The sequence below is a fragment of the Peromyscus californicus genome, unplaced genomic scaffold, assembly GCF_007827085.1.
Source record: "Peromyscus californicus insignis strain IS unplaced genomic scaffold, ASM782708v3 Scaffold_15__1_contigs__length_86483966, whole genome shotgun sequence".
NCBI lineage: Eukaryota > Metazoa > Chordata > Mammalia > Rodentia > Cricetidae > Peromyscus > Peromyscus californicus.
In genome coordinates this window covers 40,398,640-40,418,620 of record NW_026294447.1, presented here as the reverse complement: position 1 = coordinate 40,418,620, position 19,981 = coordinate 40,398,640, and the positions used below count along the sequence as shown (strand labels likewise).

The 19,981-nt window shown below is 39.9% G+C and overlaps 1 protein-coding gene across 9 annotated transcripts in view; it reads left to right on the top strand.

Annotated features, from left to right (window-relative positions):
- Cep128 (centrosomal protein 128) overlaps positions 1-19,981 on the top strand; it is a 366,411-nt gene that overhangs the window by 285,555 nt on the left and 60,875 nt on the right. For all 9 annotated transcript variants that reach the window (XM_052738688.1, XM_052738684.1, XM_052738687.1 and 6 more), the window contains one exon: positions 6,236-6,285. In XM_052738688.1, coding sequence (XP_052594648.1) covers positions 6,236-6,285 — 50 coding nt within the window. The remainder of the gene's footprint in view (positions 1-6,235; positions 6,286-19,981) is intronic.

The following is a 19,981-nucleotide window of genomic DNA, read 5'->3' as shown; positions in this document are numbered from 1 at the left end:
TCTACCAGATTAAGTTACAGGGCAGTATTACATAACCATCTCATGCACTTTAAATCACCCCTAGATTACGTACAATAGGCAACACAATGTAAATGGCACATAAAGAGTTGTTATATTATCTTTTTAGGGCACATTCACAACAGCAGGAAAGATCTGTAACTGTTCATCGCATAAATACTTTTAAAAGATTATTTTAAAGCTGTTTGTTATACATGGATATGGAACCCAGAGTGTTAAAGCCAAACGTAGCTGATTATTTTTACCTTAACACCTTGACTAGTATAATGAAATAGAAAAAAATATTTGCTGGCCAGTGATCATTGAACAACAACAGAAAACCAACTTTTCCTTACTGCTTTGGTTTGTAAGATACTCTGTTTGCTGTATGCTGAATATTCTAAGTGGCTGCTTTCTCAACTGTTTGCCTATTTGCTTTCTGTCATCAGCCACATGTTACACTACCTGGACTGGAGGACCTTCAGTGTGGACACCTAGGCATGGGTGGCCATGTCGTAGTTGTTGAGCTTCAGTGAAGTTTTCTTTCAGTTTGGGGAAGAATTAGACAATGTACAGCGTGTGTGGTTGAAGAGGGAATGATAGAGCATTTCAGTGCAAGTCATGCAATACAGAGGAGGGCAGTTGTTGTTGCATGAAAACCAAGGCCCAGTGTAGAAGCCCTGGGCCCACTTTGTGGTACCAACAGAGGCACTGAATGTCTTGGAACTTAGTCCTTATCTGTACCATATGAGGAGACAGGCTTAGATCAGGGGTTCTTAAATGACTGTCATTTGAAGCATATAGTTCCACCATGACACTATGGGGTCTATCTCAAAACAGGAGGGAAGCTTAGCAGATGTCCCTGGATACCCCATTCCAGCTTCACCTACAGCAGCTTCCTTTCAGCCCTGTGAATTGTGTATTAGAAGTATAGACTAGATAGTGTGTATTTCATGTATAAATAGATTTCTTCTTTAAGAAAGTGAAAATTTGGGGTTACATATTTCTGCTCTCTCTTCTATTCTTTTTGTTTGTTTATTTGTTTTCAAGACAGGGTTTCCTGTATATCCCTGGCTGTCCTGGAACTCACTTTGTAGACTAGGCTGGCCTCAATCTCATAGAGATCCACCTGCCTCTGCCTCCCAAGGGCTGGGATTAAAGTCGTACACCACCACTGCCCAGCTTTTTCTATTCTTAAAATGCCAATAATTACAATATTGTAGAAAAAAGATAAAGAATATGAAAAAGAAGATAAATGACCATTGTCTAGTATATGCAGCTATGTCTCTATCAGAAGTACACCTATAGAAAGCTAAATCCATCATTTGTGGTCCCTTGTGGATGTCCTATGCTACTTTGATTTTATTACACCATAACTGCTGACAAAGAAAGGTATACAGACTAAATTTTGAATATTGAACTTTTGAGAATTGATGGTATCCACTGTTCTTAGTAAAGGACAGGACACATAGGAACATGCAGCAGGGTCTCTTCATGACTGACTAGGCACAGCTGCTCACAGTGAAAGCGTCTGTCTAAACTCCAATGTCCTTCAGCCCAAAGTGGTGTCAGAGATGCTGCTGTACCTCAAGTGCCTTCCTCTCAGCATCAGCTGCCCTAAGTTGTGATGGGAATGAAGTGTTTTATACTAAAAGGTTAAAGGGAAAAAATCATTATTTCTAAGCTCGATCTTCAGCATTTTTAAGAAGAATCAAGTTACTAGTTAGGTGTGTTGGTCTTGCTGCTTAATGAAGAAAACAAGATAAGACATTGTCGAATTTCCTTAAACAGACAAGTGCTGCAAAGACTGCAAAGGAAGTGGTACCAAAATATCTTACCAAATCTGTTGTCATGATGTGTTACCCTAAGTATGCCATCTGTTGTAGAATATTATTTTAAGGTGTGATACTTCTGTTTATGTTGCATTTGTTTAACTCTGTGAAGCTGTGTTACTTTGCCTGTCTAAAACACCTGATGGTCTAATAAAGAACTGAATGGCCAATAACAAGGCAGGAGAAAGGATAGGCAGGGCTAGCAGGCAGAGAGAATAAATAGAAGGAGAAATCTTGGAGGAGAGATCAAGGAGCAAGAGAAGGTAGAAGTAGCAGGACTCCAGCAGCCAGCCACCCAGCCACACAGCAAGCCATGGAGTAAGAGTAAGATTTACAGAAGTAAGAGAACAGAAAAATCCCAGAGGTCAAAGGTAGATGGGGTAAGTTAAGTTAAGGAAAGTTAACTAGACACAAGCCAAGCTAAGGCCAAGCATTCATAATTAAAATAAGCCTCCATGTGTGATTTATTTGGGAACTGAGTGGCGGCCTCCCAAATGAGCAAAAACACATCAGAACATCAGGACACAAATTGAAACCAAACAAAACTAGAGTCCTAGTTCCCATCTAAGCTTTCCTGCTTTTTTTCTAGGAAAGATTTCTCCTTACTATCTATCATAATGAGTTAGCATCAACTAATTTAAAAACTGGTGCCAATCCACGGAAAGCACTCAGGCTGCTACGCTTTTCACTAAATTCTGTTCATTAAGTAATGTTGATAGAAGCTGTTCAGTCACAGCAGCTTCCATGGCAGTTGATTATAATAAAATAATAAAGGGAATGTGAGCATGGGGTGCTGAGCTAGGGAGCAGAGCCGCCCTCCAGCTTCTCATCCCAATCATTTGTTCTGAGCCTTGGGAGAGCAAAGGAGATTTCTTGTTATGAAGAGGGGCCTAGACACACTGGTGGGGATAGCACTGAGTTCTTTCAACCTTGTAGCAGTCTTACTGTATTCTCCTAACTTTCTTCTTTTGGCATTAGAGTACTGCTTCTCAGCCATGATCAGGAGCTCAACCTCCCCAACAAAACCTCATAATCCTAGTCTTTATTCCCATCAAAGGTATCTGAGCAACACAATTTGGGGGTTTTAAGTTAACTTTCAAAGGTAGAGAGGCAGTTGTTACAAAGATGGGGAAGTCCTGAATGTTGATATCAGAAGATTCCTAAAGCAAATCAGAGGAATACAAATATGTGCACTTTAAAAATTTATGTAACAAAGCTGGGTGGTGGTTGCTTACACCTTTAATCCCAGTCCTCTGGAGGCAGAGGCAGGCATATCTCCGTAAGTTCGAAGCTAACCTGGTCTACAGAGAGAGTTTAGGACAGGCAGGGATACATAGAGAAACCCTAACTCTGTATGTACGTACACACACACACACACACACACACACACACACACACACAAGTGTAGCAGGCTTTTTCTATTTGGCCACCAACCAGCTCCTAAATTGTGACACAGAGACTTACTAGTTTTGAATGCTCAGCCTAGCTTAGGCTCATTTCTGGCTAGCTCTTTTAACTTAAAATAACCTGTTTCTCTTTAATCTACCCTTTGCCTTGGGGCTCATTACATTTCTTACTTCTGTATATCTTATTTTCACTACTTCTCATGTCTGCTGGCTGGTGGCTGCCTCCTTCTGGAGTAACTCCTCCTCCTCTCGTTCCTCCTTTTTCGAGCCTAGGTTCCTCCTCCTATCCTCTCTCCCTACCAACCTTGCCTATCCCTCTTCTTCCTAGCTTTTGGCTGTTCAGCTCTTTATTAGACCAATCAAGTGCTTTAGGTAGGAGGGCGATCCAGATGCAACACATCTCTACATAATTAAACAAATGCAACATAAACAAAAGTAACACATCTTTACATTGTAAACAAAGGCAGCAGAAACAAGTTTAACACACCTTCACATAGTTAAAGTAATATTCTGCAGCATAAGCAAATGTAATACATCTTTGCCTAGTTAAAATAATATTCTACAACGTGTGTGTGTGTGTGTATGTATCAGGAGATATAATTAAGTACTGAGTGGTGCAAGTGAGTGAGTGCTATGCTAGATAGATTATAAGTTAGGTGAACGAGGCTCTAGGCTTGGCTTTAACACTAACTAGGTTAGTTATGATTTCATGTATTTATTGTGAGAGCAAACAATAAAATTACTCATGGGGCACTAGCCACACTCTGTGGGGACAGTATTGTGTTCCTTTACCTCTTTGGCTATCTTATCCTGTATTCTCCTAGATTCATTCCTAGTTTGTTTCCGTGCCTTGTTGCTAAAAAACCTGAAATGCTAATGAAAACTCTCTCCCCAAATATATCCTAAAAGAGTGCTTTGCTGCTCTCTCATTGATTCACTTTATCATGTGAGGCTTTGGGAGGAGAGTATTATTGCTTCTCAGCCATGATCAGTAGCTGGGCTTCAGCAAAACAGGTTCCGAATCCCGTTCTTAAGTTCATGACTTTCTGAGTTAGAGTGGCTCAGCTGGGCGTTTTGTGTGCTGTCAGTTGGACGTCAGTCGGAGTCATCTGTAGTCACCTTCAGATGGGCAGCACTGCTTCTGGGCATTTTCTGGCTGCCTGCTGGAGCACCCTGGGCCATGTGTCTCTTGTTAGCAGGTTGTGTGGGTCTGGTTCATATGGTAATGACAGTTCCATGTGAAAAAGTAGAAACGTGCAAAAACCTGTGATAGAGGTTTTCATGTGGAATCAGGTCAAAGGGCTAGTCTAACTGCAGGAAGTAGATCCCAGTGCAACAGTAAAGTTGGAGGCAGGATAACTGAGGACACTGGCCAATCTAGTACACCCCAAGTTTCTTTCCATACATTGTTGCTGAGAAACTGAAATGTCAATGAAAATGTGCTTCAAAAAATACCCCCAAACAGCACTGTGCTGCCTTATCATTGACTCACTTTTAATTCAGAGAGAATTTTGGAGTCAAAGTCAGTTCCTTTAAAGAATATGGAACAGAAACTGCCTGTGATTCTCCAGCGCAACACTGCATCTTAAAAGGATTGCCTTTTGTCTCTGTAGCCATCATAGTGCATAGTCTCAAAGAGTCATTGCCATACGTTATCACCTACTTGTTCTCCTAGAGTTCCAGGGCAGCATCTGCCGAGGTATGACATACACTGGTGTTACTTTATTCCCTTTGTATTACTTCTTCCTGCTGTTTCTAGTTTAACACTTACTATAATGTTTGTATCTGCCACTCTGATATGTGTGTTGGATCTCTTCCAGTTGTATTTTACTTTTTTTTTTTTCGAGACAGGGTTTCTCTGTGTAGCTTTGGTGCCTGTCCTGGATCTCGCTCTGTAGACCAGGCTGGCCTCGAACTCCCAGAGATCCACCTGGCTCTGCCTCCTGAGTGCTGGGTTTAAAGTGGTGTGCACCAGCACTGCCCAGCTATATTTTGCTTTTTTTTTTTTTTTTAATTTTGCAATACAATTCAGTTCTACTTATCAGCCACGGATTCCCTTGTCCTCCCCACTCCGGCCCCCCTCACCTTCCCCTCAGCCTACCCCCCATTCCCACCTTCTCCAGGGCAAAGCCTCCCCCGCGGACTGAGATCAACCTGGTAGACTCAGTCCAGGTAGGTCCAGTCCCCTCCTCCCAGGCCAAGCCAAGCAATCCTGCATAGGCCCCAGGTTTCAAACAGCCAACTCATGCAATGAGCACAGGACCCGGTCCCACTGCCTGGATGCCTCCCCAACAGATCAAACCAATCAACTTATATTTTACTTTTATGCAGCACAGCCTCTTGGTAAAGTAAACCAGTCACAGTATAGTGCCATTGCAAATTCTAATGCGCACTGCTAAAGGTGATTCTTGCCAATTCTATCCAAGTTCTGGCTCAGCCCAGCCTTCTTCAGGTTTGTGAAATCTACTAAGATTGTAGCACAAAGTGGTATAGCTGGAGGCAGAAAGTTCTGCTTGCCAAATATATTTTCCTTTATGGCAAGTGCATAAATTAATGCACCAGGAAACTATAGCTATATTCATGCAATAAGGCACATTGCTCTCTTCAATTGACTGTTTTTTTCTTCTACTGTTCATTTCTCGGAGACTGTGCCAAGCTCGTGGTTGGTTATACCCATAATACATCCCACTCTCTCAGTATAAAATGATAATTAATAATAATAGGACTTTGCAGTTGATATAGTGTTCTGCTTCCATTAATAGCACTCACTGTTTTAGGTGTTTAAATATGGTTATAAAAATTGACTTTGGGGTGGGACCTGGCTTAAGAACATGAGAGAAAATGGCTTGTTCCTATTTTTTTTTAAAGGAATTTTGTGTTACTTGTCAGTTATATAGTCATTGAATCAAATGCTTCTGATATTGGCACGCTATTTTGGTTTCTTAAGAAGCCACCCATTTTTACATTGCATTTTCATGGGTGTTTATTTTCTTATTGTAGGTCTGCTAGAAGAGACTCAAAGAAAAGAAGAAGAAGTGGAAACTCTACAGGTAAAGTCAATTCCCAATAGGGCAAGTGTCATTGTGATACAAATATTTGCTTTTCTGATCTGTTATCTGTTCGTATGACTATATTCAGACTGTTTCAGCACATGAGGTGACGAGTCCCACATGGGAACATTAAAGTTGAAGTCTGAATTTGCTTCCCTTAGTTGTCTTTGAGAAGAGCACTTACCATTCAAAAGGGGCGGCCAGCTCAAGCCCTAGGCTACTCTTGATAGACTTGTATTCCTTAGTGCAATATAATGGGAACCTTGGCATTCAGAGATGAAGACAGCATGCTCCCAATTTGCAGAGCTGGCAGATGAGAATACATTTATAGAATGTATATTTTCAAGTCAAAGTCAAACTAATTCTTACTCCATGGGTATCATCTACCAGTGATTAACTAGGAATGCTAACACATTCATGGAAGGCAGGATTTACCTTGAATAGACTCTCAACTTGCCATGGGGGCATGCACATATCTCAGACTGGAAAATTATGTTTGAAAGGTTCTGTTGGAATTCTGATTGAGAGTTCCATGGTCTAAGCAATTGCTGTTCAGTCGGCATCTAAAAGAACTCCCTCTCTGCTTTCCCACAGGGCTAACTTACAAATGGGTAACCCACCTGTCTGTCTTCATTAGAGCAGCCATAATCACTCCTACTCACATGACAGAAGCAGTTCACTTAATGTCATGTTGGAGATTAAGCACTGTAAATACTTTGGGCATTTAGAGATCTTTGTGGGCCTTGAGCAGTAAAAGAAGACTGGAGGATAAATTAATGAGCTAGTATGAGTGCTTAGGGGTGAATATGTTTGCTTCAGGTAAGTGAAGAATGGGTCAAGTTAGCCACAGCAAGCAATGGAAATAGTTTTTGGTTGGATTTCCTTCATTTGATGATCTACCCACTACGAGAAAACTGTACAATTGAACTGAAAATGCTCAGCTAGTATAGTTCTGGACATTTAGTAAGGGTAGCATATGTTAGCTATTGATAGTTTTGTATAAAGTTTTTTTTTAACATCTTTTCCCACTAAATTAAGATATAAAAAACCATCAAGTATGAGGCCAGGAAGAATATCAGGTATATACCCACCCTGCTCACCTCTGAAATTACTACCACTTGTGCTTCTTACAGAAAGCATGATGTTACATTTACCACTGGTCCCAGACTAGCATGTGTAAGCATATCTATTGGATATATCTAGCCTTTTAAAATGGTAGCACAGATCCTTTATGTTTCCCATAATATAAATCTTGGAATCAGTTGCCTCATTAAATGTAGTATCCTATGTTGCTCCTCAAATATTTGTTGATTATTGGTACTATTTTTACCAAAATGTCTATCAGTGCAAAAGATAAAACAAGCCATGGGCGTTTACAGATATACATTGTACAACATGGTGTTGTACAACAGGAGAGTAAAACATTGCCACCACTTTTCCTGGTGGCTAATATCTGGTACTATCCAATTAAATAGGAGGAGATGACACCTCAGAATGACAAGAGTTCAGAGGCACATCACGGAGAAGTCTTAACTGGCAAAGAATAGAGGAAAAACCCATGGAAGATGGTTATATATCCCTAAGTTTCTGTACTCCAGTATAAAATCCATAGGTGAGAATCCAGAAAGGACCACTTTAAATAAGTTAGTTCTTAACCCAGTAATTCTATGGGAAGAAATGCTTCTCAAAAAATGTCAATAGTAAAGAGTGAAAGTCAAGAGCTTGAGTTTTAAAACCCGAGTCTGCCTCTGAGTCATTGGGTAACCTTGGGCAACTCAGTTAACTTGGCCATGCCCATCTTCTTATCTGTGATACCACATCATAGAACTATGTTCCTAAAGTGTTTAATTTAGAGTAGACCAGTCCCTAAATAGTAACTTACTATCTTCCTGTTATACATATGTGTATACTTATACTTATGTGTAACAGTCCGCGTTTAACATTATTTTCCTAAGATGTGCTTTCTATGTATTTAATCAGTTTCTATAAAGACTCATTGAACAAATATTTAATGAATGATAGTATTGTACATGTATGGCACTGCTGTGTGCTAGGTAGTTAGATAAGCTGTGTGTCTGTATTATGAATATATTCCTGCCTTCACTCTCAGAATTCATGGAAAATCATTAAATGAATGCTTACAATGAAATATTGAAAAATACTGTTAGAGAAAATATAAGTGTGTCAACATGTAATAAGAACACTAGACCTTGTTTGTTGTAGGTAGGGCTGATGAAAATGAGGGGGAATGAGTAGATTGAAAGCAGGTAGGTTGAGCTGGCATGAGGATGATCTGTGAGAGTTATCTAGACAAGTTGGGAATCTGGGAAAGGTTTAGGAGGGGAAGCTGTGGTCGAAGAGCACACTCCCAGGTTTATGGAACTGTCTGTAGTTCATTATGATGGAAAGTCATGTGTGGAAGAGGAGCAGCAGACAGGAGTATAGAGTAAACAGGTCCAGTGACCTTGTACCCATTTGGACTTTACGTTTGATGCATATAAAACCCGTGGAGGGTTTAGAAAACAGCATGATGAAATTTGTATCTTGAATGTATCTGATTATAAAGTTGAAAATAACTGGAGGCAGGTTAAGATTGAACACAAAGAGGCCACTCCAGCTAGGGGTTGTGAGACTTGCCAAGAGGTGGTGGTACCTTGCACTAGGTGGCAGCAGCCAGTATGAGGAGGGGTAGGGGCTTCCTACAATGTGTTCTGATTGAAAAGGAAAGTAGGGAGGGATGGAGGGAAGGATGAAGGGAGGTATGGAAGAAAGGAAGGAAATAGAAAAAGAAAAAAATGGATTAGCCTTTAGGAAGTAAAAATGTATTAAGCAAAGCTCTTGGCTTGGATGGTTAAGTTCATTAGTGAATGTCAGATACTGATTATTTTAGTTATTGGTATGTTGAAGTGCCCAGGGGTGGGCTGTGTTTGTGTGGTGATCCTGAGTCTACAACTCAGCATGGCTTGAAGTGGGCATGAAGAATTGGATGTCACTGACTCTGTTGTCCATAGCATTTGGGTGACCTAACAGTCACAGGAATATGGAGAATGAGAAAAAAAAAAATGAAAGCCTAGGCTGGATCACAGAGAATACCAATATTTACATCACAGATAAAGACAAAAACCTATTAAAGTTGTCGGACTTAAATTAAAAAACTTCAAAAGAACACAGTATCATGAAGCTTACTGTGACTGTATTTTTTTTTTCATATCAAGGGGGAAGTCGACAAGAGAACAGAATAAATATTTGTTATATCATAGGAATCTTTTTTTTTTTTTTTTTTTTTTTTTTGGTTTTTTGAGACAGGGTTTCTCTGTGTAGCTTTGCGCCTCTCCTGGAACTCACTTGGTAGCCCAGGCTGGCCTCGAACTCACAGAGATCCGCCTGGCTCTGCCTCCGGAGTGCTGGGATTAAAGGCGTGCGCCACCACCGCCCGGCCCATCATAGGAATCTTTTTAGTTCTGTGTTTGGCCTCAGAACTAAAATTTACAACTCTCTTAATCTGCCATGCCTGTGGCATAACTCTCCTGCGTTTCATTTCCAAGTATCTACTACTGAGCACAGGCCTTGTCCTAGTAGGCTCTTGGTAAGTTTCTGTAGACTAAACAGATGAACAGCACCCACTCACCTCCTCAAGGCCCACCCACTGAAAAACAGCACTCACCCTGTCATTTTCCACTTAAAAACTTCAACAAGGACACTCAGTTTCTCCCCTCACTCCCCTTTTTTTCTATCTGCCCTTAGCTTTCTCTCTCCCTTCCTTCCCCCAACCCCATCCTTTCCTACTCCTGCTCTGCCCTTCATTCTCCTTTAACTGTACTAAGTACATACTTTGGCAAGTGTGGGAAGAGGCAGCAGGAAAGAGTAAAACGGCAGGAAGAGAATACTGTCTACCAGTCTTCCAAAGAATCACAGACAATGGAGATAAATATGTGACAGCTAATGGTTACAGTGCAGTTTGTAATTACCCAAATTCTATACTGGAGCTTCCCATTGCCTGACTCCTTTTTGTGACATTCATTTGCAGTTACATTGTGTGTTGTTATTCCTAAAGCGAAGTACAGTGTGTGGTGCAATATCACTGTCCTGTTTACATGTGGGTTGGAGATACATAGAAGGAAATGAATCTCCTCTCCAATCCCGGGTACTGGTAGAAACATTTAAATAGACACAAATGTAATCCATTTTCCATTAATTTACTGAAATGCATACCCTGGCTTGACATCTTGTTGGTGATGGCTGGTTTTGTTTTCATTTACTCAAGTACCAATCTATATGGCTCATTTGTCACTGACTTCTAGCTTTTCCTTTGTGTTGCTATGCAAACCCCACAATGCCAAAGTACACTTGAATAAGAAAACCATCACAGGGCTCTGTCTGAAAAATGTCATAGAACCCATGTAAAAGCTGGCTATGTTGGTGGTGTGCCCCAGTATTGGGGAGGCAGGGACAGGTGGATCCCTGTCTGCCCAGCCAGTTAGCCTTCTTGGTGAATTCCAGACAAGTGAGAGATTCTGTATCAATCAATAAATAATAAAGCAGAAGTTAAATGTGGGCAGCTTCTGAAGAAATACACTTGATGTTATCCTCTGACCTCCACATACATGTGTGCTTGCACATACACGTGGAAACACACACACAAGTAAAGCTCAGAATGCTGTCTGAGAGCCACAAGCAGAGAACCCAGCAACTCCGAGGCCCTTCCTCTTTTGCCCATTTACAGTCATCTTTCTTTCCATTTTATTTGAAATGGGTTAAAGTTTAGATGAGCATGAGTTTCCTCTTTATTTTCCCTCGTGTTTTGGAGTAGCAGTATGTATCTTGTGAGTTAGAGGTATAGACAGTTGGACAGTTCTAACTTCTGCACTCCAGGCTTATGTGAGAACTGTGAAGGCTTTGTTGCCTGGCAGCTCCTCACTGAGTCTGAATTCTACATGCTCGCTCTGTTGTGGTACCTGATACATGATGGACGTGGTGCCTTCGCCTAGAGTATAGCATCAAAGAACCCGGAGGAAGTTCTTGCCCCAGTGGAATCCTCATGTCCCCTCCTCCCGCCTTCTTCCCTTTCTCTTCTTTCTCCCTCTTCCCCTACTCTCTCCTCCTATTCCTCCAGCTCCTTTTCCTGTGCTGCCCTGTGTCTTCCATGAACAGCCATATGATTTAAATTCATATTAGGACAGAGCATTGGAAGGAAGTGAGGTATCTGGCTATCTATGAAATCAATCAGAAGCAGAAAACAGGCACAAGAATAGGGTTGATTGCCGGCCTGGGTATGAGTATTAGCTCCACCATCTTGGAAGAGAGTGGAAGCATTTAGTAGGGGCATCTATACTCCAAATGTTGCCACCAACTATTTTGGGACACATTGTTTAATACTATTGAAAGTTTCACTGGAAACGAGAGCTAATCCTTCTTTTAAAATGGAGTTTTGTTTGTTTGTTTATTAAGTAAATCATTAGAAGGTCTTTTTCAGAGCTGTGTCCTGAAGAATATTAAGTAATATTAATGACATTCTACTTTTCAGATGATCCGAAATAATGTTTAATTTCTGTATTAGTTGGCATCTTTTGTTTGAAGCATTTGATGATGATGATGATGATGATGATGATGATGATGATGATGATTTTGATCGCGTTTACAGCTATTTTAGAGTTAGAGGGCTACGTATTAGCTTTTGATTTTTTTTCACCTCCATGGTACTTAAGCAAACCATTTACAATGAATAGGAAGAAGATAATGTTTTCTGCATCTATTACTTTATGCTAGCTACTTAGGAACAGCCTATGGCAACACAGAGTATTAAGAGAAAAACAGAATAAGAAATGAATTTCTAAGTTTTTATTTTTTAATAAGTCTGACAAATACTAATCTAGAGCAGTGGTTCTCAACCTTCCTAATGCTGCGACCCTTTAATACAGTTCCTCATGTTGTGGTGACCCCCAACCATGAAATTATTTCATTGCTACTTCATAAGTGTAATTTTGCTACTGTTATGAATTATAATGTAAATGTCTGTGTTTTTTGATGGCCTTAGGTGACCCCTTCTCCTGTATTTGACCCCTAAAGGGTTTGTGACCTACAGGTTGAGAACCATTGATCTAGAAGGTTTTATAATAGAGAATATCAATATAGAGTTAGCAGGCACGTTGATGAAGAAGGAAAAGCACCATAAATGTGACTAACACAAGGGAATAAATGCCCTAGCAGAAGCTGACATGACAGTACTTTAATATCTCAGTGGACTGAGGAGATTGCCAGTCCCACTGTTAAACCATCATGGGAAAAACTGGACTTAAGACAGACCACTTTGGTCATTTCCAGGGTTCTGCTGTCCATCATGTCCACCAGACTGTAGAATACCTAAAGCTTATGCTTTCTCTCAGTCCACAAATGAAGGGGTTGGGGCAGCTGCTAAGAGGCCTTCAAAATTATTTTCACAAGGGTGTTATGGTGAAGTAGATTCTGTCCTTTCATGCAGATGAATTGGAGCAATTCATGCCCCAGAAATACTCATTTTCTTAGGAGATGTGAAGGGTATTTTTAGAATTCTCAGTTTGAAAAGATGATGAATTGAGATTAACTGTTTAAAGTTTTATTAATCTGGAAGGCTATGTGGTATCCTGTCTGTTCCTAGGATTCCTCGTGAGAGTTACCATGGAGCTTCATCAACCTAGAAACTAGAAAGTATCACATCACTCACCTACATACATAGTCTTCCCAGGATGCATCCGTTTAAACTCAGCAAATGACTATGCCTCTGTTTGTTCAGAGGTGTGGGGATGGAGTGTCCTAAGCAATGGCATCAGCAAAAATAAACATGTATGATTATGGGGGTGGAGTGGCGAGGCCACCCTTTGCCACTTTGAAGGCAAGACAATTAATAGCTCATTAAAATCACTGTTTTCTCAAGAGGTGGAGCGACTTACCAAGCCTCACATTCAGTATGAGGTCTCAGCAGAGATGAACATTAGCAGCATGTCTTGAGGTGAAGCAGGGTCTCAGCTCATTAGATTTGCACACTTCAATTTACTACATCAAGAGGCCTCCAGAGAGCAGGGAGGCAAGCTCAGTAAAGTGGATTTCACCTGATATTTTAGTGGTCATTAAATTTTATCACCCTATTTTACCCGAAACTTGCAACTTAATTTTAATTCCAATTTATGACAGAATAAAACTTGAAAATAGAATACCCCAAGAGAAGTCTTCTAACATCTAATATATATATATTGATTGACTAGACTGTTTTCTTTCGAGAATAAAAAAAATATAAAAACATGCGAGGCCTTGTTTATTTACCAGTATTAAAAGCACAAGGCCTCAATACTTAGCAGTTTTGAGTCCAGTCAATAAGAAAGCCTCCTAAAAGAAAGACACTATTTGCAAAGTGAGACAAAGCATAGTCTTTAAAAGCTCCAGTTTTACTCTGTAGCAAAGTTTACTAAAATACTTTCACTGGGTATCCTTTTCAGACTTTATAAACTGCTCTCACAAGGAGCAGGGTAGGTCTATAAAACTTCATACACCATGTCCCTGGTAGCTGACTTCATAGAGGTAACCCACATTCCTCAGTGACACACTCAGATCCTACTCTGGGCTCCAGAGGCACAGTGCTTGATGTAAATAGCAGCTTGGTTTTTTTCTGAAAAATGAGAGAGCTTCTCAGCTCATCATGGTGTTTCATGGTGCTGGGCTTGTCTCAAAGTCTGCAAGTCTCCAGAGCCAACAGTCCCTTACACCTGGGGGTATTTCCACTTCTGTTGCTGGAGTTAAGTGATCCTTTTAGCATTGTGCTCCATAATAGTTTACTGCTTGTGCATGTCATGTGATACCCCTAAACAGGACTACAATGTGGAAAGGCAGCCATGTTAATGTGTTTTATCTTCCACCCTCTGATAACTATGGCAGTTGTGAAAAGCAGTATTTCAAGTAATTACTGCTGTGAGTAGTCAACTTGGAAATGGATACCTAAGACCTTTCTAATACCTAATACCTTTCTGGTTGGAACAAATTTCCATTGACCCATGGACGATTCTTTTGAGTTTGTAAATATGAATTGGACATTGCTAAAAGAAACTATAATTGTCATTTATAGTTTTCACCCTTCCCTGTCACTGACTGAGTTTCTAGAATGTGAACAAATACTTCAGAGGATTTCTGAGTGTGGGATCTTCAACACTCACTATGTTTAAATTTAGCAAATATTTCTGTGGCACTTACCAATTCTTGTCAAGATTGGGCTATATCAACCTGGGCATGATGGCTCATGCTTGTAACCCCAGCATGTAGGAGGTTGAGGCATAGGATTGCCTCCAGGTTCCAGGCCAGCCTGGACTACGGGATGAGCCCTGTCTCAAAAACAAAGCCAACTACACTAGCAGCGAAACCGAGTGATGTTCTATGCATCAAGGGGTGGGGGTGGGGCAGAATTCTGAATTGGGGGAGATTCTGAATTGATAGCCACAGAGCAGTTCTTTATTTCATGCACTGTGCTATTTGTAAGTCTGTGTCATAGTCCTCACACAGCTCTCTAATGTAGATACTGCCGCTCTCATTGATGGATGAAAACACTAAAGCTTATGGAGCCAGTAGAGGCCTACCTGGCTCCTTTGCACTGCACTTAACATCCTGTGGAGCACAGAGTTTCAGATGACTACAACCACCACCTCTAGTTAGGTTCCTGGAGTTTCTTTTGTTCTTTTCCTCCTTATTCTCATAAAAATGAGAATTTTGATTTATGAGAATGATTGATTGACAGACACTAGGTATTTAGTATTGTTAAAATATTTGGATTCTACTTCCTCAAAAGACTGTAGGAAATTTTGTTGTTTTTTTTTTAATTTTTTTTTAGCACATTAAAGAAGTCAGGCAGTAAGGATTTAACATCAAGGAAGTATCTTACTGATTTCCTATAACTTTAAAACTACTCATGAGCCCGTAGAGACCAAGTTTACACACATACAGTGATGAGGACAATGTTAGATGTATTTGGCTACTAACAGGCAAGCAAGATTATAGCTCTTGGTGCAAGATGCTGAACAATCCAGAAACCTCAAATGCTTCTAGGAAGGAGAAAGGATCATTTTTCTTTTTTCAATTCTGCACCTTTTCTTTGTGCTTATTCATCATGTTTTAAATAAACAGACTGAAGAATGTTGTTATTCAAACCCTCCTCAGGCTTCTTCAATTTCAGGCTTAAACCAAGTTCAAAATATTCTGGCAAAAATTAAAGGCACCATTCAAACGTTTCCATAAATTTTAAATTGCATAAAAAGTGATAAAACTAAAGTGAGCTGGAAAAATGGCTAATAAGCATTTCCTCATATCATAATCCATGATTGTTTTCAGATTTTAAAATTAGCTGTTTTGTACCCTTGTTTTCCAGAGTGTCTGTACTACATCTATTTCTGGATTTAATTTCTTCAAATTTTACTGTTTGATTTTAAAGTGTGAGGACTTTAGTGCGTTAGTAAATGACATGCAATGTCTTTAATATCTCAGTATTCATGCATGAAAGGAAATAGAAAATTTGCCTATGCGCCATCTTCTACCTTTATTACCCATTTAGGTTGAATAGACGTCATTTTTAGGAAAGAACCAATAGAGTTGCCACAAGTACGGGCAGACTTGGAGGATTTGGGCTCCCCGACAATAAAGAACATGCTGCAGTCTACATCTCAAAAGAACTGGGGTGTCAGCCCAATAGCAGTCTTGTAACTGCATGGTGTCTAGGCTAATTAAGTTTGGGATTGCTCCTTTATCCTTCTGCTATTTCCCCAGTGAGTTTGAACCCATGGGTTAGAGTTTGCCTGATATTGGAACTTCTTAACAGCACATACAGCAAAAACACATTCCCTTGTATTATGTAGTGAAATAAATATAAAAAAGATGTACAGATAAGAGTTTTTATTTGGACATTAAAGTTTATTATGATGTAGTACGTGTCTTGTTACACTGTCATCTGATAGCTATTAAAGATGAGGTTCAGGAGTGCTCTTCTGACTTCAGGAATTTTAAGGAGGAGGTCTCAGAAAACTTTTTCCAGTGAATCTCTAGACCTGCACACAAAATAGCCATGATAACTAGAAAGTATTTATTACTTGTTTGCTCACAAAACCTCATTTGTCAACATGCTGTGTTTCCATTGGCCTCATTTCCCAGACAGTCAAGAAGAGGATTTGGTCAACGCATTTTTTTTTTTTTTTTCTTCAAGAATGTGTAGAGTAGGACTTGGGAGACTGAGATAGAAGGATTGCAAGTTTGAGGCCAGCCTGGCATACATACCAAGATCCTGTCTCAATGAAGAGGAAAATGAGAGAGAGAGACAGAGACAGAGAGAGACAGAGAATATGAATTAGATTAATTTGATTTGAGTAGACTTGTATTACAGACTAAGCCCTATCATGTAAGCATGATAGGAAATTCAACACTAATTTTTAGTCTGTTTTTGACTTTAAATGAAATTAATATTAATCTGTTCTTGGGAGTTTGGGGAAATTTTAAAATTAAGAATGTATGTTAAAATTAGCTAATACAATTTTTTGGTACCTAAACTTGGAAATCCAGTGTTGCTATTTGATGTGGGCAACTGAAAGAAATGTTTCAGTAGACAGCACAGTGAGCACTCTGTGTCCCTTTTGTTCTCAAACCTTAGAATTCAGGAAAAATCTTTCTGACATCTGGACCTTTGCATTGCTACCCACTCACTGTAATGTACTTTTCCCTGACCCTTTCAGTGACTTTCCATTTCCATCCTTAAACATCACCTCAGATACTACCTCTTTATAAGGACTGACCCTGACCAGTCTGTGCACAGTAAACCTCCTCCCACACACAGCCAGGCACAAACCCTAGTACCTTCTTTCTTTATATCTTGACTTTCTCCTTCGAAATGTGAGCTCCACCAAAAAAGCAAAATTATCTTCCTTATTGATGCTATGTCTAACATAGTGCCTAGCTCAATACATGTGAATGAATTAAGTACAGAAATTAGTGAAAACAGAGGAAGAAAAGAAACAAGGCATTGGAAGGAAATGAAAAATAAAAATTGATAAAAGGAATAAACAATGGCCTGAGGAATAGTTTGTAGTCTGCGTATTGGTATTTATGTATACCCAATTTGTAAAGAGTGTTTTAAAGTTGGGTAAAAATACTATGGCACTCTTTCTCTCCTCTCTTCTATCTCCTCTTCCTTCTCTCTACTACCTGTGTGTGTGTGTGTGTGTGTGTGTGTGTGTGTGTGTGTGTGTGTGTGTGTGTATACATATCAACTTACCCTCCCTAGAAACCCACAGTGACCTTTGTCATGCAGAAAGTAGTTCTTAACAGGCATTGATATCTTTCAATAGCCACCAAGCTATAAAATACCTTCAGTTGTGCATGTCTTAGGCTTGTGCTATGCATTGTGTCATGGAAAATGCCATAGACAAGGCATAAGCCATCACCTATGTTCTAGTAAAGCTCTGTTTATGTACAATGAAATTTTGATTTCATACAATTTCATGTAGTAGTAGTATTCTGTGTTGGTTTTGTTTGAACAAATAAAAAGTATAAAGACCATTTCCATGCACGGTCCTGTGCAAACCTGGATCTAGCCACCTCTGGCTGGATCTAGCCACCTCTCCTGACTCCTGGACTAGCTTCATGGTAATCTAATGGAAAAATGCTTGTCTTTTGCAAGATGAACTGGCACAAGATGAAGTGGGGAATAAATCTTTCACATCTACAAAGGATAAAATTTCTGTTGGTAGGATTTAGGGTAATTTGGCAGATGGAAGGGAAGTCTACTGTCATATGATCAGACCTTCCTGGTGTACAGTCACTCAGCATCCTGGGTGTTCCATTATCCATGGTAAACTTGAGAGTCTGAGCAACACACATGGTAATGAGTCTGCCCAGGGTGGCTGCTGAAAAGCCATAGTTCTTCTTAATCCCTCTCCTCTTAGACCTGCGGAACAAGTATCCCTTCTTCCAGTACAGTTTTGTGAAATCAAGACTTAGGCACATTACACTAACTCCCTGTGTTCTTTATCACCCTGAAGGGGACAATGTTTGAAATTTCAAGTAATGATTTCTCTAGACTTTGTGGTTTTAAGTTGGATAAGGACTTATCTGGGGAACCATTTCAAACTACTGCATGGTATCATTTTCTATAAATGTAGAAATTCAAAAATTAGTTGGCAGTTATGATCTGTATTTGTGTTACTTTTATAGCTATACTATTTTGAGCATCCCAATAAACTTTAAGATAAGAGAGCTCTCCAACTCTGATAATTCCCATCTTTCTTAAACAGCCGAATCTGCTATTTAAGCTTCCACCCTGGGAAGAAGCTAGTCAGTCTGCAGTGAGAACTCAGAATGCAGCTCAATTTGAAGATAAAGCAGTTAAGTATGTCATAGATAGGAATATTTAGGATATTTAAATTGAATAGCCAAAAAATGCATCTGCTTTCTTTTAGGGCATACAGGATATTCCAGCCTTCAGGTATGCTTCCCATGGGGACATGTAAACAAAGCATTTACTTGTGTTTTTCCTCCATATCATTAGATATAGCTTATATCATAGATAAAGAATAGCTTCCTATTGGTTGCCTAAGGGCAGGGGATCTGAGGTTTATCTTGCATTCTTTAACTACCTTTCTTTTGTACCTGTCTGTGTGTATTAAGAAATACCAATTAATAATAGTGCTTTAATTAAAGTCAAACCAAGTAGGAGGAAGAAAATGTAACACAAAGTCAGCCAAATAGATTATTTTAAAACTTCCAGCTCAGGTCTACATTTCTCTCAACTGTAGCCCCTCTGGCATGTAACACTGAGAAGTAGCTACACACAGGAGCACACAGGAGGAATGTGGGAACAAAAGCTATGCAACATGTTCTCTTTTATCTGACATGTTTCCTGTAGAGTGTTGAGTAAATAACTCTGCATGTAAATTAGGATGTGAATTATTGGAATTGCACAGAGATGAGCCATTTAATCACCAAGTGGACTATGTGGTTTGTGCCATTTAAGGTTCAGCTGTGTGACACACAGGCCCAGTAAATTCAGTCCTCATGAGGAAGGGGCTTGGGCCAAAGGGTCCTATGCTTATAATGCTTTTCTTGTGATAGTTTTCTTCCAAGAAGTCCAGGAGATGGGTGCCCTTGAGGGAAATAAAGGAAATGTGATACTTAGGACCTTCCTTGGGACAGCTACATTTGGAGGCTGTCAGGAGTATATCCTTCTTCTACCTGAAAATCCAAACCTACCCTATTACTTCCTACACATTCTCCATGGCACAGCCCTGTTCATAAGCCAGGGCAGAGTCACCAGTGCAATGTGACCTGCTCAGGCTTCAGAGCATTTTTGCAAATATGTGGCTAACCTCACGGCTGGAGACCTGTACTCTACTTTTTAAAGTGTAAATCCTAGAAAACAATTATGACGTGTTGATTTTGAGTTGCTGGCTTTCTTCCTGTACTACCCAACTGCTTTGTTGCGTGTCTCTCTGGGAATAGTCAGTTTTAGAAATCATATCAGCTGTCATTTACATTGCCCCAGACATCGCCATAAGCTATATTTCATCTGCTGATAATTTTCCCTTGAGCTATATCCCAGATGCCACACAATGAACAAAATCCCTTTGTTTCCCACTAGTAGCCCTTTCAATGTGGAATTGGGAACTCCTGGGAAAATGATAATTCCATCTTCCACCTTCCT